Source organism: Anas platyrhynchos, chromosome 1 (genome assembly GCF_047663525.1).
Source record: "Anas platyrhynchos isolate ZD024472 breed Pekin duck chromosome 1, IASCAAS_PekinDuck_T2T, whole genome shotgun sequence".
NCBI lineage: Eukaryota > Metazoa > Chordata > Aves > Anseriformes > Anatidae > Anas > Anas platyrhynchos.
In genome coordinates, this window is record NC_092587.1 from 38,082,982 (window position 1) to 38,108,383 (window position 25,402).

Genomic DNA, 25,402 nt, shown 5'->3' on the forward strand with positions numbered 1-25,402 from the left:
GATGGAAGGATAACATTAAGATATGTATTGTGTTTGGCATAAACTAAACCTTCACTACAGCAATGAAATTCAGAGGGGGATTTGGATCCAGAGCGATGTAAAAGCCAGGCAGCTTACAGCAGGTCTGACAGACTCCCATGTGATCACTTTCAGGGGTAGCAGCAACAAAATGGTCTACCAATATAGAGCTGTGTGAAGAACAGCAACACTGCCTCAACAAATGCTGCCCTTTAGTATTAGAGAAGTTCACCGACAACCATAAGGCCCTTTTACTTTCCTCAGTACTGCCTCTTTGCTTTGCCAACAAAGACATCCACACATTCATAACCCCTGGCTGCCTGCAGCCGCTCTCCTCTGCACTCATCTCTTGCTTAGAGATCCAGTGAGCGTCTAAAGGTGCCGGGGGGGCTTTGTTCTGCTCCTCTGTGCTGCCTGGCCTCCTTCCTTCCTGCCCCCTGCTGCGTCCTGCCCGGCCCACGCAGCCCCTTCCCAGCCGTTCTCGCTCCGTGTCCCCCAGGACACGCTCTCGGGGAGCAGTTCCCTGGCTTCGATCTGCTGTGAGGAGGGGTGGAGGAGGAGAGGCGTCCAGGGAGCAGCACATGGCAGGACGGGAAGGTTAAAACCAGCCTGGCTGCACTAGGCTGTTGGTGGAGATGACCCTCGCACCTATCTCTGTTGGGCTGCAGTAACACAAGATCCCTGAGAAAGCACATAAAAGCCTGGCTGGGGTCGAGCCCAGCACTACTGCATTTGCCCCAAGATAAAATGAGGTGTTGTGGTGCTCCTAAACCCCGTGTGGGCAGAGCAGTGCAGATCCCTGTCAGCTGAGGGGGCACTCAGGTCCTGGAGGTTCGGACAACTTGTCAGTGCTCACACGTGGGATCCTCCCCTTTGCTCTTGTGTAGAGCCCACACCTAACATCAAGGAATTATCTGTGAACCTAAAACACCGGTTTTAGGAAGAGTGTTTCAGGAGGAAATCTGCTCAGGGAGGGAGGTTTCCTCTCGCGTGTCCCCAGTGCCCAGGAGGGATGGACCCGCAGCTGCGGCACCTCCGGGCCTGCAGCCTTCGTGCTCTGCCAGGCCCTGCTCCTGGCTCCTTCGCGAGCTGCTGGGCTCGCTGCTTCTTTGGGGTTTCATAAGGAACAAACCCTGGTGCTCAGAGGGTTTGGGGACTATATCCAGGTCTGCCTGAGCAGCCGTGGTGCAGGGGCTTGTTCCCTGCCCTCTGGCTTGCTGCTCGTGCAGCTGGATGCAGTCCGCTCCACAATGAATGTGATGCGGCGTTTGGAATTTTTTTTTTTCTAACCTGAAGCAATTAGTCAAAACACTTAAACAATGAATTGACGCACACTGGAAACTCTTTTCATCCTGTCTGGAGAGCCAAAAGCAAAGTTATTGGACGTCATTCCAAGAATGTGCCTTTAAGGTTAAGAATGTGCAAAGTTTCTCGATATCACAGTAAACCTTGAAGATGCCTCACATCAAACGTTTCCTGTTTCTGTTGTAAAACATAAAAAATGAAGTGGAAAAAAAATAAAGTTGAGCAGATCTGAGGGTCTGTCTTTCTATGAAGCCACACAGAGCACGGCTATTTCTTCAACGTGGGTCAAGATTTTGAGTGGATGGTCCATTGCCTCATGTTAGCTCAGCACACTCAACTGCTGCCAGATCCTTTCACCCTTAACAAACTCATAATTTATATTGAGTTTCTAAGAGGAACCCAGCACCTGAGCATACTGCAATTGGGAGCATCTCTCTCCCACACCATTCCCTGTTGGAGCTCTATTTCCAACTCTGTTTCCAGAGGGTCTTCATAGGCAGTTAAAGAATCCATTTTTCAGCACAGCTCTTTACCACTATCTCTAATTTATCTGTATGCTTGTTTGGTTCTCACAGACTGCAATCTGAACACTCCGTTTTCTCTTTTTGTGAGGGCAATCTGATGTACAAAGAATAAGTTGCAGCCTGCTGCTGGCCAGCTTCCTGAGAATGAAAGCCTCATCCCTGTTCCTGCTCTGCTCCTGTTGGCCACACCTGCAACCGAAATGCAACTCATCTATGGCCACAGGCAGCTTTTGCAGTCATGTCTAGTGGGATGCCAGCTTCAAGCCACTTGTAGTGACCTCATCTCACACACCACCAGCTGATATCCCCATGTCAGGACTGGCTCACCAGGAGAAGTTAATCTCGTGGAGCTCTGTGCGTGTTACAGCGACACTCAGCTACTTTATGAACCTGCAGTCTGGCTGGGCTGGCAGTGTCTGCTAAGCTCTGCTTTAGCAATCCTTGCTAGAAACTAACTGCCAGGTGAGCAAGAGCCATCCTGCAATATGGCCAACGGAGAAAAGGAAAGAAAAAAGAGTATCTGGTGTACCGAGTTTTGCCCAGAAAAATGCCTTCAAAAATTAGAACACAAATGTACTTTTTGCCTCAGGCAATGCCTGAGAACATGCAGAGTTCAGGAGCCCTCACCAAGATCTCTGGAGTCTATTTAAATAATCTGAAACTTGAACAAAGATCAAAATGCACAAACCACAAGACTTAGATTTTATAACAAGCTTTGTGTCACTGACATCGGTGTGCTGAATGTTTATATTTAGGTCAGATTTCCATTCTTTTTCCAAGGTAATCCAGGATCATACTACATATAAGAAAGTTCATTAGCCAGATATACTTAACCAAACTGTGTTGTCAGTAATAATGCTGAAAATCTGGAATATTTTTCCTGTGGTTGAAATAATAATAAAATATTTGAAATAGAAACTGATGTAGCTGAGAACAGAATTTGCCCTCACTTCTCTACAATTAAGTATAAGAGCAATGAGAAAAAAAGGTTGACTTTAATAGAAATACTAAAATGGGGAAGAACACTACAGGCCTTTTTAAAACAAGATGAATAGATAATCAGGATGGAGCACTGGAAACGTGGAGTTGATAATTTAAAACAGAGTAAGCATTTTTTCCCTCAGCTCTTCCATCTTTTTCTGCTGCTGTGATTTTCAGGTCAGGAACTCCCCTTGGAGAATTCTGCCCTCCACGTGGCTCATGCTGCCCTGTAAGGATCACGTTACATTCTCCACTCTGATGAAGGTGTGTGGGAGGGGAAGGCATAAATATGCCTAATAGGCATAAATACAGAAAACGATAAGGATTCTGGTCCTTTTGCAGTTTGTGGCTCCAGTACTTTTCAGAATGCTTCAAAACATGAAAATCCTGTATTGTCCCTTTGACCTGATCTCTTTTTCAGCATTTGCACCCCTTATGGCTCGTTTCCATGTAAAGAGGAAAAGTGTGTCAGAAACAGTTAATATTCTTGGAAGGAGATTATATAACTTGGTACCTACAGCAAGACTCTGCTGTTCTTGGTGCAACCCTGTTTGTTTACCTTATACAAAATCCTGTTTCTGTAAGCAGAATAAGAAGTCCAACCAAACCAGCAGCTTGCACTGTACACAATACCCACATCCTCCTTTCCAACACAAATCTTTCTTCAGCCACGGTTTTACAAAACAAAGCATTCTGCAACAATGTTGGCTTACAGCGTTCCTGCTTCCAAGCCCTGCTCCCAAGCTGTGAATTCAATCAGGGAATTGATCTGACTTAAGAAAACTCTGCAGCAAATGCCTTGTTGTTTTCTTAAGCTGGGTTAGTCTGCCAACCTCATTCAAAAGGAGCTCCAGCACAGCTAAGGAAGTAGCAGCAGCATCAGACTTGGTACTCTCTGCTGTGAACTACACACTGCGTGAACCTGGATGTCCCTGTCAATCCAGGCTCAAAGACGATCCTTGCCTCCAGATTGCCCCGTGTCTCTTCTGACCTAACGGGATGCTGCAGTCAGCAGAAAGCTCCAGGAGGGAAAAAGAGGAGCACCAAATGCCCAGCAACCACAGGATTGCTATCTCAGGAGAGCTTCATTCAGTAGAATGTCACCCAGTCACCCGGAAAACAATATTCCTTAATCAGGATCTAAATACGAAAGTAATTTTGAATACTCAGCTAATGCTGTCATGCCAGTCAGCAAAAGCAATGGCAGCCACTCCACGTAAAGCAGCATTCAGCTGTGAAGTGGTTTTCAGAGTCGTTACTGAAGAGTAAACCAGTCTTAGTCTGGCTCCTCTCCATGTTAGGACATGGACGATGCTGGGCAGATGGGTTATGTTTCTTTCCCCCATTCTCTGGTATCTGGATGACATAAGTACCCTTCTTTGTGCCTTAGAGAATTCCCCATGTAACCCACAATTTGATGTTACAGCAGCTACGGGCTCACTTTCAGTTAACAACTGCAATGTAAGGGTAGTCAATTCACATGGGAGACTCCAATCACTGCACACTTATTTCAGCTCTGAAACCACTTTTGAGACACAGGCATCATCATGAAGTAGAACAAAAACATATCTTAAAAAAATATATGGAAAAAAAAATTCCCCACTCTTCTGCCAGGATGGAAAAGGCAGATGCTGTGTTTCTCCTGCTAGAGATGATTGGAGTACTAACGTCTACATTACCTGTGTCCCTTCTCATGGCCTACATACAGAAGGCAGGTCCCTGCTCTAGGTGTTAGTGATGTAACCTCCTTGTACTGTTAACAGCAGCTGGAATTTGGGTCCTGAAAGACCTCAAGTATAAACAAAAATAACTCTGCATATGTCTAGAAAGCATAGAGTAGCCTACACAAACGCTTTCTGTGTTGGACTAGTTCAGCTGCTGATGGTGCATGTAGGAAAATTTCCTTTGCAATCAGCAGAAGGAGAAGCAGGTCAGCTGGAGCCACGAGAAAATCTAGCACAGTTACTTGCAATTATTATGTCATCTCGTACGCACATTAGATGTTTAGCAACCTGAATATTTAATTCTGGTGCCTATCAGACTTTTCTGAAGACCTTGACTCCTGCATATTTCTTATAATTTCGTAACAGGTTTCAGATATTGTATCAGCTACAAGACACTTTCTGCAAAGATGTAGAAGACTTCAGGTGTCACTTTAAAGAAATTCATGTTATCTGATTAATTTTTGGTTCTTCTGGAACTCACCTGTCCACTCGTAGCTGGCAGACAATGCTCAATGCATCTACAACTCCTTCTTCCTTCAGTTGCTGACAACCAATGGCTGTGGCAATAAAACAACCAGTTCTTCCTATACCAGCACTAAAAAGAAGGCAAAATTTAATAGGTGAATGGAGCTCTCAGATTAAAGGAGTTAATTGGAAAACACTACATAGATATGAAAACGATAAAAATATGAAGCAGGAAACTGTTAGAACCAACAGTTTCTAGGTTTGTGACTAGTAAGGGTAACTTCTCAGCTCACTTTTGTAGGTAGAAATAAAAGGGTGCAGTTCCTGCAGTCTAGCTGTGTGGGCAATTTGTGAGGCTTACATGTTTACAGTTTGCACAAAAGTGTGTGGTTAATAAAACAACAATCTCTGTTAGCACCACAAAGTCCAAATACTCCCTAGCACAATGCAAACAAGTGGTGGAGATACGTGCTAAGCTGGGGGAAAAGCCCACCTAAAGGCAAAACTCCATGGGGCTCTATGTTTGAAGCCCTTGAAGGACAGAGGTGTTTTGTTAACTGTGCCTCTAACCACAAAGGTAAAAGGACCAAGAATCGTGCTCATGAAGTTAATGTCCTTTCCTGTGATTCTGCAGGAGGGAGAAGGATTTGATACTGTAACTTCAGCTTTTCATGATTCCTGCTTGGAAACAGCCATTTTGGCATTATCTTTACTCCCTGAGCTTCCAGCATTTTTGACAATCTCTGCCTGACTCTGTTTCTTGCTTAAGTAATGTGGAATTCAGTACAGCTCTTCCTTGTCTTGTTACATGCCAGGAAAATGTGAGGAAAATAGTTAAAACATGGAGTCGGGGTCCAGGTCTCCATTTGGCTTGACTTTAGAAGAAATACTTAGCCATTAGACCTTGCTTTCTTCACCTTTGCAATGGGTAAGAGTGCTACTTGCTTCTTAAAACACTACAAGAGTTATTTAAACTAAAGCCAGGAAGAATGTGTTGAGTGTCCCACATGAGAGCTTGATATGAGTGCAAAGCGTTACCAGGAGTATGTCCAGTTGCTACAGCTGAAAAAAATCACAACCTACTCACCACAGAATGAAAGATAGGAGTGCTTTTGGGATTCAAAAGCAAGCCCACTCCTTCCAAAGTGAGTATTTCCAAGAGGACTCAGCAGTATTAAATATACGAGTATGTCTGAGCCAACCATGAGGGGATAATAAGAGGTAAAACTGGCAGTGTAAGAAAAGGTCAAGTAAACTGAAGAGTGTGAGCTGATAGCCTGGCAGTGTCGGACAGGACATCAATATCTATGGGATAGATGTATCCAAAAGGAGGGAAGAGTTTATACAGGGATCTTCAAGTATCTATCATTGGATGCATACCCCCATTCTCTTCCTCAAATATCCTGAAATCCCTGAAAATGGGACTAAGAAGTTTAAACAATTCAGATGTAACCAAACTTGGCTATAATGAAGGGTTATTTTTTCCCCTGCATTTTTTTTTTGTGTGTGTGTGTGTGGATTAAGTGTTCTTGGACAAGTCCTTAATACGTATTAGACAAAAGTTAGGGTTTTCTAATGTATTTTCTTCCTCAGCTCAAGCATGCAGGTCCTATCTTATTACACAGCATTATTTCAGACAGTGCAAGATAAAAACAACACAGTTCTTCACTTGCCTTACATTTCTTTTCTGGGATATCCAGAAATCTGGAGATCTACTTACTTTGAAGTGTTTTCTGGCACCCAAACATGTAATGCTATAATATATATTTCTATTTTTCCCTTCTTTTTCAGGATTTAAGGTGTAGTAGCTCATTCATAATGGTCAGCTAATTGGGAGTGTAGACTGCTGAGTTTCTGGGATTAAGAGATGTAGGCAGTATGCTTTTTATAGAACATGTTTATGCTAGAGAGGAAGGAAAAGTAAAATTTTCCAGCAATAACAGTGTCAAATTTCTGAGCATGACTTTTTTTTTTTTTTTTTCATTTAAGTGATGAAGTTTCTCATTTAAGAAACTCATACAAGTCCTCCAAAATTACTGTGTCTTCTGGGAAGTAGAATATTGCGTTGTGGGCCAGATTCTTGGTCAGCTTTGTTTCACTAAGTGGGGCTAAATTAGTTTTACATTTGCGGAATATAATTCTGCGTGTCTAATTCTCCTTTATTCAATCAATTTAAAGAAAAAAAATCCTTCTATGTCTGAAATCTATCAATTAACACATATTTGGTCCCAAAGTACGAAGTTGCCATCAAACCCAAACTTATTCTGAGGTATTAACTGTACATGTAAAGGACAGATTAAGGAGATATTTTCCATCTTTGCCACATGCTTTAAATGAGCAATGCGAGAGAGGAAGCTTATACACCTTTCCAGCGAATATCACTATAAAGACTCTTAAGGACTTAAAACTTTCTTCCTTTGAAAGTCTACTTCCTTGGTATGTGGAGAATCAGATCCGCTGATTTCAAGGACCAAAAACAAGTGCTTATTATTTTTCCATGTGTTTGCAGAACAGGAACTGCTTTGCTGAAATGAGTAAAGTCCTCCTCATATCCTAAGTCCTGAATGGACTCCTCACTAAAGTGTGTAAGACAGCAGCCTGTACTGATAGACTACGAGAAGACACACATAAAAAAATGATGTATATATATATATATATAACTTCTTATAATTCCAAATCTTAAGAGACTATTAAAGCCCTTCTATTTCAGATTAAGGATCATGCTAGAGCATGCCCTGTAATGCTTCTCTGGAAATAACTGAGAATTGTGCATTTGTACATGGTCTGATTTCAAAAGTGTGCACATGATCTGTAAGACCTGGATGACATCACTGGCAGCTCATATTAAAAGGGAAGAAACTATGTGATGAGAAAATGCAGTATGAGTGAGTTTATCCACTCTGTAGACCATTGTGTAGTGAGTGTATAGATAGGTGAGTTGTCGCTGAAGAACTAGTAATTTTAATCCTGGGTCTAGGCCTTCAATCATGAATAATTATAGACCTTGCTGTCACATTGCTCACATCAGAAAGACACCTTCTTCCTCTGAAAACCTTAATTACTGAAGATCCTCACTAGAAAAATAGGAACCTCAATGGCCATCCATGGATTTGTGGATTGTTTATGATAACTACAATTCCTGACAAAAACAGCTGCATAAAATTTAGAAAATTCCTACTCATCACATTCTAGTTTTGCAAAATGAGGTGTGATTCAGATCTGGCTTCCATTCCTCTAACTCCAAAATATGGAGTTAAAAAAGAAGTGGCTCCAGATGAAAAGCTCTGGTTTTGATGTGCTTCTAGAAAAAAAATAAAAATAGTACTATACCAATTGTAAGAGATGTATCACAGTTATGAGACAAAGCAAGTAAAGAAACATTAATTTCTTTTTTTTTTTTTCCTGTTTTGCTTCACCTAGTTTTTTTCACCAATATATAAATTCAGTCCAACTTCCGACAACTTAATTTGCAACAGGGGGCAATGAATCAACATCAAACAATAAAAGGGTATGATGTACTTAGAGTGATTACAAGGACATTCATTGCAAATTGTGTTCATTTTAATTTGTGTTAATAACACTCTGCTCTTGAGTGTCAAACCAACTGCCTTTGTGAAAATGTTCACAAATTTTAGTACCGATGTGTTCTGGTCTGCAAATTTGTACCTGATGTCTGCTGCTTACAACATTTTAGTCTACAAGTCACGGGGCATTGCATCTGACTTAGGTATGTAATAACGCAACAAGATAAAAAAGAAAGCAAATCATGAACAAGAAACAGAAGCAAAAACATCTTTCCAGCTGGTCTTTCAAACAGAGAGCTCATTAGCAGAAATGGAGAATGTCTTGGAAAAGATTTGCTAGAAACGAGGAAATTGTCTGCAAAAATCAAATCTTCAGATAGGAGCTGAAAAAGGCAATTAGCATGAAGAAGACCTAGGGAATTTTTCTCTTCCCCAAATATGCTCTTTGCTTGGGAGGACTGTTTGATGTGATTTTCTGTGACAGTTGTTTAAGAAAAGGGTTGCAAATTACCTGCAGTGCACAACGACGGGCCCTCGGCCAGGTGATTCCAGCCTGTCCTCTTCTACGTCCAGCATCAGCTGCAGCAGCGGCTGGGCGCTGTCAGGGGTTTTGTGGTCTGGCCAGGACGTGTACCAGTAGTGCTTCACGCTCTGGGATTGACTTCCTTGCTGGACATAACATCAAGGTTTTATAGGCACACTTGTGGTGAACAATTCTTTTTATTTTTCTCGGTGTTATGGTAAAAAGGCAGTAAACATTTTAAGAGAGATTTAACAATTTGGTTTTATTGGACTGAGGGGATACATTTGAGGGGAACAGACATGCTTCCAGGGACACCTTTGAAATAAGGATTTCTGCACCTGGAAAGTTGCCTGTTTTTCCAGCCATGTAAGCCCTGCTCTGTACATTTAACTATGGACTTGCTGTCTGTGTTGTCAGGAGGTAATTGTCAGAGGTCTGTGTTAGGTCAGCAGTAGAGTTAAAAGAGAGCACCTGGATTTGGGCTCCTTAATCTGTCTAAATTATTAAATATTTCTGCTACCTTTCAAGGACATTATCATAAGGGTCAGACACTAAAATTAAAAGAGTATTTAAGTTAAACACGCAGAAGTACTGCACTTCTATGTTAATGAAATATCCCAGTTTGTGCAGCTGTTCTCTCCAACAGAAGCTGCTACCACTTATTTCAGCAAGTGAAGAGGGTAATTATAGGCTGTGGTCATCTGCACGCTTGTAACCTGGACAATATGGCTTCAACCCACTTCTCACTGCCTCTTCCGAACCAAATCACCCCAAATCAACCAAAGTTTCCCAGTCTGTTGTTTATTGTAAAGTTCTGTCAGGAAGAGCAGATGTTGGAGTCCCATAGCATATAAGCCCAATGTGGGGAGTAACTAACAAGAGGAGCATCTGCCTTATTTCGGACAGTGAATGCTTAGTCAAGAACCTTGAAAGCATGAAATTTTCCTTATGCACTCCTTATATTTTTACATTCTCAAATAGGCTATAAATGCACTCAACGCATAACACAGACAGCTTATCTTTTTTTCTGAATCATGCTGTGCTAGTTCTTTCATTAAATAAAATCCCTTTACATCATCTTGGCAATGCTAAAAGGGCCTCCAAGCAAATATAATTCAAAAGAGTGAAATTTGCATTCTTTTTGAAGCCTTTTTTTTTTTTTTATTGCCAGAATGATATAAAACAGCAATATGATGTGTTCCACAGCTTTGGTCTCAATTATACCTTTCAGCTGTGAGCTTCACAGCTCAGTTACTCCTCTTGTAAAAATTTATGCCCTTTAAAAAACATTTTAACTTCATTTAACATTGAAAACATAAAACATTAGAAACAATGCTTCTCAGATGCAGACTGTTACCTTTATTGTAAGTTGACGGACAGTATAGTTCTCACATTCTTGCACACTGTTAACAAGGACTTCAACCTTCCCGTAGATTCCTCTTTTTTCTGGCCAATAGAGCACACATTTCTAGAAAGCAAACATCAATCTCATCAGGAAAAGGGACTGTGAAGCCACATTAAGATCTAAATTTTACACATTTTTATTTTTTTTTTTGTCTCATAAGTACAGATGAATTCAGCCAAGGTGTTATTGATGATAGAAGCATTCCTAATAAAATATTGTAGGCTTCTTATTGAATGACTTGGGCCTGATTTTCAGGATCTGAATTTCCAAATATGAATCTCTACCACTGAAATCTTTAAACAACTGTTTTTATTTTTAATGGCTCAGTGAAGTTAAATTAAAGGAACTATTTTACAGATTCAAAACTTCCAGATGATTTTTTTTTTCTAGAACATTATTTCACAGAGTTAAATCCTGAAGACTTATAAGGTGTACTCTTTCTAAATGGGACTTCCTTCTAAGCAAGAGATTTAGAATTTGTCCTGTCCTCAAAAGGCTTTTTGTCCTGTTTACTCTCCTGAACCACAATAAAACAAACCATGCAAATGTGCCCTTAGGTCTTACTGAATTCAATGGGACTTAATGTGCATGTTAAAGTGTTTTGCAGAATCATGGCCTAAGTTGTCTATTATATTAATATCATACAGTGAACGATCTTGCTACAGTTACACTAAATTATATCCAGAATTCTTAAAGACTCAGTAGTGTTACACTATTTTGGTGACATATCTGACAAGAGTCTACTGAAAAGGAGATGAAGAAATAGTAGTTATAGATTTAACTGTCATTTTTTTCCCCTGCAAGTTTCTTTATTTTCGGATCAACTGCAATTTCATGTTCATTTCCATTGAAGTATTTCTATACCTGAAAGCAAACATCCCTGTTATAAAAGTACTTCTCTAAAATAGATGCTTATTACCTCAAAAGTATAAGGTGTGTGAGCCACATTTTCTGAAATAATGCTAGCCAATCTGAATCATTCATTGAATTAAAAAAAAAAATAGTAATCTAAAGAAAGCAGCACAAAGGTAAAAAAAGGCACTGAGAGAACAGACAGTCCCACAAGAATAGGAAACCCCAAGGACTTGTTTGCATTTCCTCAAACACACTTGCTGAAGAAACTCAAATATATTTAGACAGTAGCCTAAATATACATAAAAACAAAACAAAGCAAATATGCACAGCAAAACAAAACAATCACTTTAATATCATTAATTGCTGTAAAACATAGCTTCCAGAAAATCCTGCTAAAAATGAGGCAAAAAAACCACCATCAGTAGTGTTCAAATTAAATGCCACAGTAAAATGCAAGGCTTTACCTCCAGGTGTGATCTTTAAGCTGCTACTCAACCCACTGGCTGATTGAACTGAATGCAAACATCCCTGCTCTATAAATACTCTTCTAAAAATAGATGCTCATTACCTTCAGAGTGAAAGGTGTACGAAAGCCACATTTTCTGAAATAATGCTGGCCAATCTGACTGGTTTCGTTCAAATGCTGTCTTTTGGAGAGTTATTCGAGCATCTTAAATTCGCTGTCTCCCCGAAGACACCAAGAATGGCAATAAAATACTCAGAAATTTGTATGAAAAAAAAGTGTTCACCAGTTCCACAGTCAACCCATGTGACACATACAGCTATTATCATCTGCAAGATCTGCGATTCATGCCCCTCCCTGTGAGTGTAGTTTTCAGTGCTAATATGGGAAAAAAATCTAAATACACAATTGTACCCTGACAATCAACAATAGTGCAGTCAACCCCTGAGACTTCTTGATAAATGAAAGTATGCTGTGCATACTACAAAACCTTCAGGCAGTCCATACAAGTGTTTTTCTTGACTCTTTCCCAGAACTGTAATTGGCAGCTTGTGCTGGGTGGACAATGAAACGGGGCTGTCCATTAAAATAACTTTCATTTAACAGCCCATCTACATTTAGTAAGATACAATGGATTATTTTTAACCCAGTCTCCATGTGTCTTTTAAAGGTTCTATTTGTTACTGCTTTAACAGCCTTGAAAATAGAGCTGGGATCAGCTGTTTTCAGGCACTTCTAAGAAGACAGATATTTGGGGAAATTAAAATGTTTTTGAAAGTTTATTGTAATAAAGGGATAAAGGTGAAGGTGGGAGGGATAAAGATATCAGATGTACAGAAGATAATATAGAAATCCCAGCAGTACCACCACCAACAAAAAGATTAAATGGCCTCAAGCTGTTACTTGAACCTAAAAGGAAATTCCACTGGTCTCAGGTCAGTATATTTTAGACCTGCTCAAAAGCCAAACACAGTGGTTAAGAAGGTTGCTATCTAGCCTCGTGTCTGTAATTAGTAACAGCTTATCACCTACTGTATATACTAGAGAAAAGGAAGAATTCACTTGTTCTTGTCATCATCTAGTCCCCACTTTTCATGTTCGTCCTCTTTCTTGCTGTTCTCTCAGGCCTCTTTGTTTCCCTTTGAGCACATTCATCTACCACAGCACTTTCTAACTAGGTCACAGATTTTGCGAACTTGGGGTTGGATACTCTATGTAGTCAGCAAACACGTAACAGCTATGAGCAGGATATTTTAAAAGATGCTTAAACTAGAAAAAAAAAATTAAAATCCCAGCCAACTTGCATGACAGTCGAAAGCCTGGGAGGCTTCTTACTTCTTGTAGAAAATGTCATCTTCCAACCACCTTTCAAATTCCTCCTTAGGATGCATTTGCACAGAGTAGCTCCCTGATGGTGCCCTCAACTAATAATTTGTATTTCTGATCTGGCTTTTTTTTTTTTTTTTTCAAAAAACAAAAACATAATTTCCTGGCCCGAACAGGAAGTTCATACAACAAACAGCATCTCACATGATCTTTAATTTATTTTGTCCTTTTTCCTCCCCTCTGTGACAGGGTGGTAGGCTTAGGTTCCCTCTGTCCCCTGTCCTATCTCCTTGCATCCCACCCCTGTTGGGTGCTGGGCTTCACGTGGCAGCTCCAGAGGTGGATCTCTGTAACTGGATGGGATCTGGCCCTGCCTCAGACCAGGGCTGGCACCTGCTATTTGCCACTGTCTATGAGAGAAGCATCGGTTTTGTGACTTGCCAGAAAGTGCTTCTGTGCAGTCTAGTTTCCCCAGATAATTCTGCTGAATGGAGAAAGGATTTCTCAGCTGACTGGTTATTTACTTGCTTTACTTTCTCCGGATTTGAACCCTCTGAACAAAGTTGTTTTAATGATTCCCAGATATGTGTGAAGGTACTTGTGTTCAGCTTCATTTCTTTTCCTGTTTATTTTTCCTTATAGCTATGCCAATAACTTTATACATTAACTGACCCAATAACCAGCCAAACACACAACATTAATGAATAATTATAGCAAAGCTTCAGTTCCAGAATCCCTTTTTACTCCTGCCCTCTATTGACTGCCACTTCTAACTCAAGCATGAGAGTTATACTTTAGTAGGGCTTGCAGGATTTGCATTTATATACAAAAATCCTCAAAGTTACAACTAGCTCTTCTCAAGTTTTATAACCCTGAGACATCACTACAGTGGCAATAATGAGTGATCTTCAAAGAGCCTTATGTGAGTTCTGCAAAAGGTAATATTTCTGATTTCCAAAATCTACTTTGCTATGATTAGAGTGCCTATAGACTGAGGGAAAAAATGTTGCATAAAAAGTGATATGAGGTTTTAATAACGAGTTAACAAGATTGTCCTAGATAATGACTGACAACAAGATTTCCATTATCTGAGTAGAATAAACTTGCGTTGTTTCATGCATCTTTTAGTGCTAGCTCTTTCTTCTTGCAGAATGGTGCACAGTAGTTTTATTTATGCTTCCCAAAATATGTTTCTTGATTAACAGGTAGAAGTTCCTTTGCTGTGCACTCTCCTTGGCCAGGTAGATTTCTAATCTGTTCAGACACTGTTCAGTTTTTAGTAAAAGTTTTACAGACTCTGTTTAAAATACTCACTGCAGACATAATTTCTTTAGCATTATTCTTGCTCACTAATCAATCTCAATTTTTTCATCAGACATCAAAATGAAGAAGAATCTAAACAAAAAGTTCATGTTCCGTGTTTTCTCACATGGCTGAAATGAATATTTTACTCAGCATTCTACTTTCACATTTTATTTTCATCCATCTTACAGAAATTCCTGCTACATTGAGTCTTAACTGTTTTTCACCTCATGAAAGGAACTAACTCCACAGAAACCTGTGTGTATAATCATTTCACACAATTTCCTTTCCTTTTGCAAATTCATGACATCTGTATATTCAACTAGGGAATTGATGTCCCAGATAACTTTACTTACGCCAAATTAATTTATTGTTGAGCTTATTGTTTTTCATGTGTATGTTATTTCAGAACTCCCTTCCCACAAAGTACTTCATACATTCTAGTACAATACAGTTGAAAGGGAGGTTGGTGATGTTACACCAATTGAGGAAAGAGACCTATACGCATGAATCAGGTATGGGAATTTGCTTGTGCACATGGATAAGTACATGAGCATGCTTTCAAATATGAAGGCATTTGTATGCGTGAATATTACCAACGTACCTCCCAGAAAATGACAGAAATACAGCAGACCACAGAGAAGAAAAAATATCAAGTACTATTATGCTAATTAACTTCTGTTATTGCCTTCCTCATACACCGCAAATACTTTAAAGTTGAATTAATATTCTTGAGCACAGCCGTTAGCCAGGCTGTTTTCATTTCAAAAGCAAGTGAGGCTCCAGGACAAATGTGCTAATGGTGGGAGAGTTCCTAAGGTTTCTAGACAGGGCAGGACAGCTTGTGCAGACACAGCCTCTCTATATAGCCTGGGAACTACTTGAGATTCTCCACCCTTTCTATTAGGAGGAAATTACCACCGCCAGGCCACAACAATGCGGATAAACACCAGAGCTGAGGGACTGCGTAACTCAGGTAAACACAGGGCTTCCTGACACGTTGGAAACCACTGGGCACTTCTTTCAAGTCATTCTTCTTGTACAGTGTCAGATGTGAGTGTTTAAACAGGCAGTATTTCCTCAGTGAAATATTTATTCTTTTGGACAATTGGGTTGTAGTATCTTTCCTACAATTTCAGGATTAATCCTTTTAACTTAGGCTTCTGGACGCTGGATTGAACAGTCTAGTTCAAAATGGCACCTGGTTTGGAAATATGTCTTGGGATATTTTCCAGCACTGACATGTATTTTGCATACACTTTTCTTAAAATCCACTGGATTTTAAAGCCACTTCATACTAGAAGGCCAAGGTCATGGTGACAAAGAGCCAAGCATTGGTCAAGTGCAGCAGGAAGGAAGAGTGTGTTGACTAGGTCCACCTTTAAATGGGACAGCGAGTTTGCACCATGGAAATGCATCCAGGATCTTGGTCCCCTGACCACTGAGACTGGTAAATTTACCTGAATAAATTCTGTTTCTTTGTCACCACATTCAGCTGACTCTGAAGTGCAGGGAGGTGAGTGGAGCAGGGGCAACATGGCCTTGGTGCTTACCTGACAAGGTGCTGAGACGTGGTTGAGGCACCTACCTGGAGTTGGGAAGAGCTCCTTCATCTAACAGTTTGGACACAAGAAAGAAGTCAAACTCCTTTAAATCTGTCTTTCTTTTGTCCAAAAACCCTTTAAACCACTTCTATAACATTCAAACTTCCAAAACAGAGCTTTCTATTGGCCTGCTGCACAGGAGAGTGTTTTTTGTTCTTAATGTCTGACAGCAAAGCACAGACTCTGGCACTATCAAGGAAAGCATGGTAAAAATTTATATAAATACTAGATAAAGCTATTAAAGATGTAGTTGGGAAGCAATCCAAACACAGAATACATAACAGGAGCTAGATGGCCATTAGCAATTAAAATGCTATTGTCACCTAACTTGGTACTAAGGAAAAGAGCTATGTGTTTCCATCCTGGCTAAGTCTCTCCATAGTATTGGCATTTGGGAGCCCCAGCTCTATCTCTGGGATGATCTAGATGATCTGTTGTACCTGGAAGGGTTTCAAAAACTGCTATTACAGCAAAGTACAAACTTCAACCATGTCAGGAAACCTCTAATCATAACACTACCCATTTACACATCTATTTTTTACATAACAGAAAGTAACAAGCAAGAATTGCAGAGGTGACCACCAGATAAATCAGGTGTTTCTTAATAAATAATGAAACCAACAGCACAGATCTAGAAAAAGGAATTTCTTTTTGTCTTTTTTTTTTTTTTTTTTTAAACATGTCTCTTTTGATGGCTATGCAACTGGAACTGGTGTGTTTGGGTACCCTAACATTACTTTTCACATTACTAGTTACAAGAGTACTTAAGAGCTGGTTATCTGCTGTTTTACTTCCATATCTGCTAAGTTTGTTTCTACAGAATGCAGCCATTGCAATAATTTCTTGGTCTGGCTAGTTGTCATACCTCATTTTTTTCTTTCAGCTTTGTGATCATAACAATGACAGGGCTATCTTCTTGCCAAACCATCTGCCAGAAATCATTCACAGTATTAATCATGGGTCCCTGCGTTGCGATGAAAGCCTTCTCTTTACCTCCGTATCCCTGGTTTAGAAACAGACACAAAAGCATTTACTTTAAATTCATGTGGTCGACCAAAACTGCAGGTGAATGTCCTAAAAGAGCAGAAAGAAGAATCTGGAACTGAAAAAAAAAAAAAAAAGAAGAAGAAAAAATTATTTGAACTGAAAACAATTATGAGTAACAGTAGAGCAGATCAGAAATTTTTCAGTAGAACAGTTTTTCCTCTGAGAATTACTGATTCAATGAACTGAAATGATCCTGGGCATACATCAGTCCCTCTCAAATTTCTCTACTTACTTGGCTTCTTCTAGCTTACCCTGTTTACAATGTAGTTTATGGTCAAGAAGCCAGATAAAAAAAAAATGAGAACAATAAAACTGTTTCTATGAAGATTTATGACAGGAAAAAAAAAAAAAAGATTTAAAATACATGAATGCTTGTGAAGGCAAGGACTCTGAATCTTTGCTAACAGAGAAGCAACTTTAAGAGACCTTATATGAGGGACAGCATCAGTACAGGGAGTCCTGAGACACAAGGCAAAGAAAGGTTGGGTAAACAGTGGAGGATCAGAAGGGAGGGAAAGGCAGGAAGAAATGGGAAAAACATGAGACTGCCTTCTTATTTTTCAGGTGAAAAGGAGAACTTGGGAGTTTGTGCAGTGACAGGGATCCCAACAGCAGTGCAGATCAGGAGAGCCTAGCAATGTGGGATGGGAATGACTGCAGAGCAGTTGGAGGTGGTGTGGGGGTCCCTAACCACAGCAGTTTCTTTTGGGTGCCTTTCTCCCTGGCTGAGCTCTTCTGCACTGTTATGCATTGTATGGACCAACAGGATAGATCCTCAGCTGGTACAAATAGTCCTCTCTCTGCTGACCAATTTGCCTGAATGTACTGTCAGAGACCAGTGTGTCAGGACCCCAGTGAGCTTAATGATTTCATTTCACCACTGACACCACTACCAGTGGCAGCAGCAGGAGAAATCACAGTATTTGGGCATGTGGGGTGGTGGCAGAGGGCAGGGAGATCCCAGAGGACTCAAAGCGTGGCCTGGCTGATGGAAGAGTCGTACTGTTGCTCTCGAAAGAGAACTGCTCTGCTCAGTGACATGATGATGTCTTTCATTCAGAACACTGACAGTACAGAATGTAACGTGAGGCAGCATGAGAGGTGTGAGGGATGTGTCCGTATATATTCATGTACTGTTACTTAAATAAGCAATATCATCATTGAGCTCAGGGGCTGTAATTTCAGTTGCAGTAATACATTTATTCCAGCTGAGGATCCAGCACATAACTAATCAAAACATTTAATTTTGCAGGTAAAGGACTATACTCCTAAAACATTATTGAAGTAGTTTCTTAGTATTCTATGCAGCATACATTGTGTCAGGATTTTAAGAAGACTCTATGTGTGTCATTGAGGATTACTACGTAGCTGACACTTAGAAATAATACTATCCAACAGGGGTCATACTGGTAAAGTGCTTGCACCACGTAACCACATAATATAGGGAGTAAACAGGTGAATAAATGTGCATGCTGGTGCCCATGTGTATATTTAATACATCTGTTTATGCTCCTTTGCAAAAGCTGTTACAATATCCATTTAATTACTTAACTGGTGATTTCAGGACTATCAGTTCACATAGTTATGTATGAAAAAAAAAACCACATCAGTATTGAAGATGTTGGTACGTAACATGACTGGCATGAGCAACTGTAGTGCTTATGTTACTACTGACTCTGATCTTTTTTTTTTACCAAAATACCAGTATTTCTGTCTCCGTTGAAAAGTAGCCTTTTTTTCCTTCCTATAAGGCAGCGAGACAATATAATCCAGTAAATACTGAATTAAACAGAAACAGTGATGAACGTGTTTCTCAATGTTTTATATGTATTTGATAACCTTTTTCTTACTGCAGCCACTTTAGCACATTGATGGCTATGTGGTCTATGGCACAAACAGATCATGAAACTACTTCCATAACAGCAACGTAGACAAAAAGATTATAGGATTTATCAATGCAGATGGGTAGGGATAAAATGAGTGGTACCTTGGCAAAAACAGCTATTCAGTTGGAAAATCAAATATTCTCAAAAGCACAGGAAGAGTGTACATTTACTTACCCTAATGTAGTTAGCATTTATGTAGGTACTCAAGGAGTCAGATGGATTTTTTGGTTTCAAATACACTCTGCTTAGAGGATCTAAGAGCACAAGGAAGACGGAAATTGAAAAGAAAACCCATAATTAGAAGATTTCTATAGAGAATCAAAGACTTGTTGAAGAAAATAATCTATGGTTATTTGGGGTTGCCAAGCACCATAGCATTATGCATGATTTTTTTTTTTTTCCTGCAAAGACTCATCACGTGAAACTAAGGAATACCTACACTGCACAGCTCTGGGCTGTGTAGAAGTATCTCAGTAAGCTGTGGACATTACAGCAATACTATCATGTCTGGGCAATGTTCAAGTAAGTTCTAATCGGCCTGTGTTGAGTATCCAGCTGACCTGTCTAGACTGTCTCTGCAGCTTGTCATATCTTTGCAGGATGCTAGATAAATATACCAAGTCCTTTGGATTCAGCTTAGATACCTCTGCATGAAGCTGTGCTGTTTCAATGACTACAGTTGGATTTAATTTAAGAAAAGTCCTCCCCGCCTGGGGTGAAATCAGCTATGTGTTTCTATATCAATGCAATGTTCACTGTACAAGTCTGGACTAAGTGATCCTTATCTTTTCTTTCAGCCCCCTGTTCTCATCTGACGCAATTTGTGAACACTGGTGTGTAACAGGCTGTAGAAAAAATGCCAGAATATGGAAACATTTTCCTTCATGCTCTTCTTCCCTTCACTGTCTTGGATGACCTAGAATGGAATGGGGCACGGTTCTGCTGACTGTAGAACTGGGGGTGAAAAAATTCCCCCTGCAAATGATGTTTTTGTTTGTTCGTTTGTTTGTTTGTAATGATGTGATTGCCCATGTACTAGCCTTTTGGAATTAAAGCCAGTAAATTCTCAATTACATACCGTAACAGAGAGAGAAAAGGAGGAGGGAAATGAGATGCCTACGTAGTGGCTCTGTAGGGGCACACTTTGCTTTTCTTTGCACCTTTTCTGAAAGAATATTCTAGTTTTAACAAAATGATATAGCAAAATTTCTGTACTGGAAAAAAATAATAATTTCTTCCATGAGTTTGCTTCATTAATTAAGTAGAATCATCAGCTTTTTGACAGTGTCCAGACCCCTATTAGTTTGGAAATGGTCTCTGAATAGCTGCTCTGTGAGTGCAATCAAGGCAAAGTGTTCAAAGATTTTTACATGGACGCTGAACTGTAGAGTAGTAAGAAAACACTATTTATTAGGTGGCCCTGCAGTTTACACCAAAAGATATTATTGTACGTTTTGCTGCAGCAAAAACTGGCACTTTCTGAGTTGCTTCTGAATTTCTTTTGTGACTTTTCATCCTGTTCCTATGAAAAGATAAAACCTTTGCAAATCAAAGGAAGAGACAGGGCGATCCCATACATACTTTATGTCCTTTTCCCCCTAGAGGTGACAGGAGCTTCGTGGGAAGGGAGTGGAGCCAGTACAGGACTCATACCCGTGTTATGAAGTATGTTTCTTAAAATGGACAAATGAATGAATGTCTTTTAATTCAAAGTCTGTGCATGGAAGTCTTGTCCTCTGTGTTAACAGCACTACACGAAGCCTGCTTAGCTTGTGTTACAAGTCTCTTTGTACTAGCTCTCCCAACTTTTTCACTTAGAGCATTTTTTTCCCCCTTAACAATATGAGGACAGGAAACCTCTCATTCCTTTTCAGCACAGCGTGATTATTAGCCATTTCCACAAATGCCTCAGGCTACGTGGCCTTGAAAAAACACTCGCTTCCTCCAGCTCACACAATGCCTCCAATTCTGATGTAGCTTGACCCCTACCTTAAAAAACCTCTTCCAAGCAGACTCAACATCCAGCTTATTTACCGTACCTTGGGATAAATTCCTCTGTTACTAAGGAGCGGCTAACTCAGCTTCAGAATTTAGGAGACTTTCTTCCAATTCCAATCAACTAAACAATCACTGCTTTGGAATAGAGATCTTTTATAAATTAACAGTCCTAATCGTTTCTGAAATAGATAATTGCTGCACACATTGCTCAGAAATGAGGAACACCTGAGCACTGCTCAAGATCTAGAGCCACTAAGCAGTCACTGCACACAAATGGAAGTAATTAGCTGAGTTCTGTATGACAAATACCTCGGAGGTAATCATCTTCTCCTCAAGGATGGCAAAGTCTGAGAGTCTGAAGCTACAGTGGGAAGACACAGATGGTGGCTGCAAGGCTGAATTCATCAATGTTTGTAAAACATCTTGAAGTGCAGCAGAGCTGTTAAGCACTTGTAATTGCTAATAAAAAATGCCTCCTACAATTTTGACTGAGGCAAAATTACTGCTGTTTTTTCCATGTATCTAGGAAGTCTGGAATAGCTCGCCCATTAAAGTGGAAGAGGCTTCCTCTAGCTCCATCTTTAACAAATTAATACTGGTATGAATTTACCAGGCTGGAGGAATAAGAGGGAGTTAAAGTGTCTGTAGCTTCAGAGGAGCCATGAGAGGAGCCCGTGTAGGGATGGTGTTGCCAGACAGCCTTCCCAGTGCCATCGATACTGGAGTTTTATCCACTGTATGAACACCACTTTGTCGTGAAGGCTCAGAGCTTCATCCCGTTTCTCAAACTATTCTGCTGTGGGTTGTTAGTTATTTTCCCTTTTCATTTAGACCGCTGCTATGTACTAAATTCTTTAGGACAGTAGGACTCAAACGGTGTAAGAAGGGCTATCCTTACGGTATTTCTCTTTCCTGGCCAGGAAAGGAAAACAAACATTTTGTGAGGCAGGCTGCTGCCACACTTGCAGCCAATGAGTCATACAGCTTTCAGATATTGAAGCATTTTGAAATTCACCCACTCCTATTTTGCCTGTTTTTGCTTGCAGCCTATAAATCAAGCATGGGTTCTCATATTCTTAGACAAATATTCTAACACTGAACATGGAAGAATCATACCAGACTGTATCCCTAATCTATGCCAGGTACAAAATAGCACTATAGGGCAGGGAATGGGTATTAGACGTGCAAATAATACAACAGCCTCAAAGCACCTCATGTACGAAATACCTGTAAACTACATGCCATTTTTAAATCTCATCTGAGTCACTTCCCAGTACTTTCATTATAGACCAGGATTTCCCAATGGAAAACCTAACAGATTTATGATGGTGAGTGTTACTACACTTAAAACATCAGCACTAGAAAATAAAGCTTCATTGATGCAAAGGGAATCCCTCGTATCTTCTAGAAAAAAGGTTTGCCTAATATCTATTTGTATTTTTAACTATGCAGCCTAACATTAATTAAATAATCAATTACAATAGTGGCTATTATAATTAGTATATGATAACAGTTATGATACTGGTGACTACAACTAGGACACATTTTGTCAAATCACATGGAAATACACAAGTTTTTTGATGAATCCATGATGAATTCCCCCAAGATCAAACATTTTTTTCCCATTCTGCTGTGAAAATATGATTCTTTTTTTTTTTTTTTTTTTTTTTTTAATTTGTCTCTAAAAATCTGCAGTTGATCCTTTGCCTTCGTTAGGGAGCAGGACTGGAGCAAACATGATAGAGTTCATAGTCAGGACTATAGTGCAAGGGAGCTCAAAAATCCTCAGCAAGAGAACGGTTTCCCATCATCTGTCTATAAGCTTGTGTATGAACATGCTTTGTTCATACAATTCAGATTTAAGTTTCACCTTGTCTTTAAACAGAGTGCCAGAGCCAGTTTTAGTACAAACAACAACAGCTTGTAGATTTGTGGGTCTGACCCACCAAGTGCTTTGCACCTTCAAGTGCTTTGTGAGCAAGAGCCCACGCACGCTCTGAAGCACCACAGCAATTTTACCTGGTTTGAGGGGAGAAGTGAAATAGGAAGGGGGAAAGATACAGGTCTTTGAAGCTGAGGACCTGCTGTGGTAGGGGCTGCAGGAGGCAGCAGGCGAAGGGGAAGGTGTGCAATGAGAGGATGAAGAGGGGGTACCACGGCTGGTGTTCTGCCCCAGGGGTGTAACCATGGTGAGACTGTAGGACTGGGAGCATGTTCAGAGGGAGCCCGAAGTGCTGTAAGCGGATGGTGGGGGAATGCAGCTGAATGAAAATATGGAGAGGGGTTTAACAGGACCGGTAGGTGGCATCTTGGTCAGGAGGAGGGATGGAGAAAGAATGTTCTCAAGGAGCAGTCTAACCACTTGCCTTGTCCCTTCGTTTGGAGCATTAGCATATTGCTATGAAACAAACAACACTTAGAAAACTTACAGAGGCACCCTCACATTTGTATTTGAGCATTGGCTATACTATACTGCAACTGAAACATCTTTCACAGAATTGTAACATTTCCTGAACATCACAGTTTTCCATACAGAAGTGATTTTCACGAGGCAGTCATTTTATTCCACCAGCCTGCGTCTGTCTGGGTAGTATCTACTAACATTAACCTGCCCCCATGCACCCTGTGACAGAATTATCTGTGTTCGAGTTATCTCTTAGAAAATGAGAACATCCTCCCCAGCGTAGAGGGTGGAGTGGGTAGATGGGGGCATTTTTAGAGATAATCCATCAATCTCAACGTCACTTGTCACCACAGGTGCCCCGATTCAAGAGACGCGCCCAGTGCTGGGAATGGAAAAGCTGACACGGGCGCGCTAAGCAGTAGGTTGATATCATCTGAGCAGGAAAGCAGGAAGGCTGCTCTATTTAATCATGCAAATCGTTTCCAAACCTTTTTGGACTGGGCGTGGGTGTGCGAGTATTTATTATGAGCGTGTGCCTCGCTCCTCAAAATATCTCCTTTGAAAAAGCTTGGTGCTAACACACAACAGACCTTTTGATTTCTGTCAAGGAGGGTTACAAAGCGCCTGTCAGAGAGTAGCTATGGTGCACACCGGCAGTAAGTTTTGACTGAAAATGTGCCTCAGAGTCAGCTGCACGCCCCAGCTAGCTGGAAGTGAAAACACAAAGGCATTCTGATTCTCAAAACTCATCAGCATCAACCGCGGCCCAGCTGCTGCGGCCCAATTTGAAACACATGCGGCACCGAAGCAGGGCTCTTTGCACTTGCAAGGTGTTGCTGAAGGCAAACCTGATGCTAGGCGCTGTAGGAAGGGGGATCTCCTTAAAAAATGCTGCCTGTCAGGCAGAGGGAGGCTTGGGTGATATCCTGGCTCCGCCACAGCCGATGGCAAACTCCTGCTTTCGTCAAAGGGGTCAGGATTTCGCCCTCTGTGCACATCCTGTTGACACTGGGCCAAACTGTCGGGGCCGCTTAATTTTCTGATTACTTGGTAACTGATAACTTGTATTCAATTGCTTTCATTTGTTTAATTCCCTTCAACATCCCACCACTGCACTCAGCCGCACGCAGCTATTTGCTGCAACAGAGGAACTGGCCCTGGAGGCAGCGGGAATTCTGCTGGTGGCTGAAGGGAAGCGAGGGCTCAACACAAGGGGTTTCTTTCCCAGCCATGTATCGTGTTTCTGAGACCAATCTAGCAGCTGAAGGCCATCTTTTTCATTAATCTGACTGCAAGGTCTTTGGATGGTGCGATCAAATTACAGAGCATCCAGGCTCACTGAGAAAAATCCTGTAATTAAAAGTGTGCGAGTTCGTATACTCGCTCGTATTAGTGTATAACATAGTTCTACAAGGACATTACAGAGATAATTAGAAAACAGCTTCCTAGTTGATAGGACATGCTATCATTTAGAAAGTATTCTTCATTCCAAACCCAAGCAAAAAGTTGTGTTTACATTTTTCTGTGGGAGTGGCCCCCAACAGTTAGAGTCACAGAAGTTTTCCACTTCAATACTGTCAAAATATTATAAAAGCACGACTGTTCATATCTATATTTAGTGCAATATTTAAAGTTCTGCAACCTATTTTGAAACTGAACACAAAACAAAATGATTAATGAAAGAGAAATGGAATGTCTCAGTATCCCCCAAGAAATGTTATAAAAATAGTTCAATTTCAGAGAAATGTGCATTTTGAAGGAAAACTATTCCACTGAAAAGTTTTCAATCACCTCTAATTATAATAAAGCAATTGTAACTATGTCAGAAATAAATTATTTGGGCCAGTGAAAATACAGAAGCAGTATAGCAAAGCAGTAATAACTCCACGGCAATGATGAGGCAGCACTGTGTGAGAGTGGTTTTCTTTCTAGTGTAAACAGATTCCCACAAAGCCATGCAATGCATGGAGAAGAATAAAAAAAAATCAAAACAACAAACCAACAAAACCCAAATAACAGAGGACTTATAAAGTAGGAAGTCCACTATG

General features: G+C 40.5%; 1 protein-coding gene across 7 annotated transcripts in view; it reads right to left on the reverse strand.

The window, feature by feature from the left end:
- The window catches only part of PTPRR (protein tyrosine phosphatase receptor type R), a 140,908-nt gene that overhangs the window by 2,163 nt on the left and 113,343 nt on the right, over nt 1-25,402 (reverse strand). For all 7 annotated transcript variants that reach the window (XM_027455598.3, XM_027455592.3, XM_072034903.1 and 4 more), the window contains 5 exons: nt 19,127-19,206; nt 16,885-17,022; nt 10,422-10,532; nt 9,053-9,210; nt 5,034-5,147 (listed from right to left, as the gene is read on the reverse strand). In XM_027455598.3, coding sequence (XP_027311399.1) covers nt 5,034-5,147; nt 9,053-9,210; nt 10,422-10,532; nt 16,885-17,022; nt 19,127-19,206 — 601 coding nt within the window. The remainder of the gene's footprint in view (nt 1-5,033; nt 5,148-9,052; nt 9,211-10,421; nt 10,533-16,884; nt 17,023-19,126; nt 19,207-25,402) is intronic.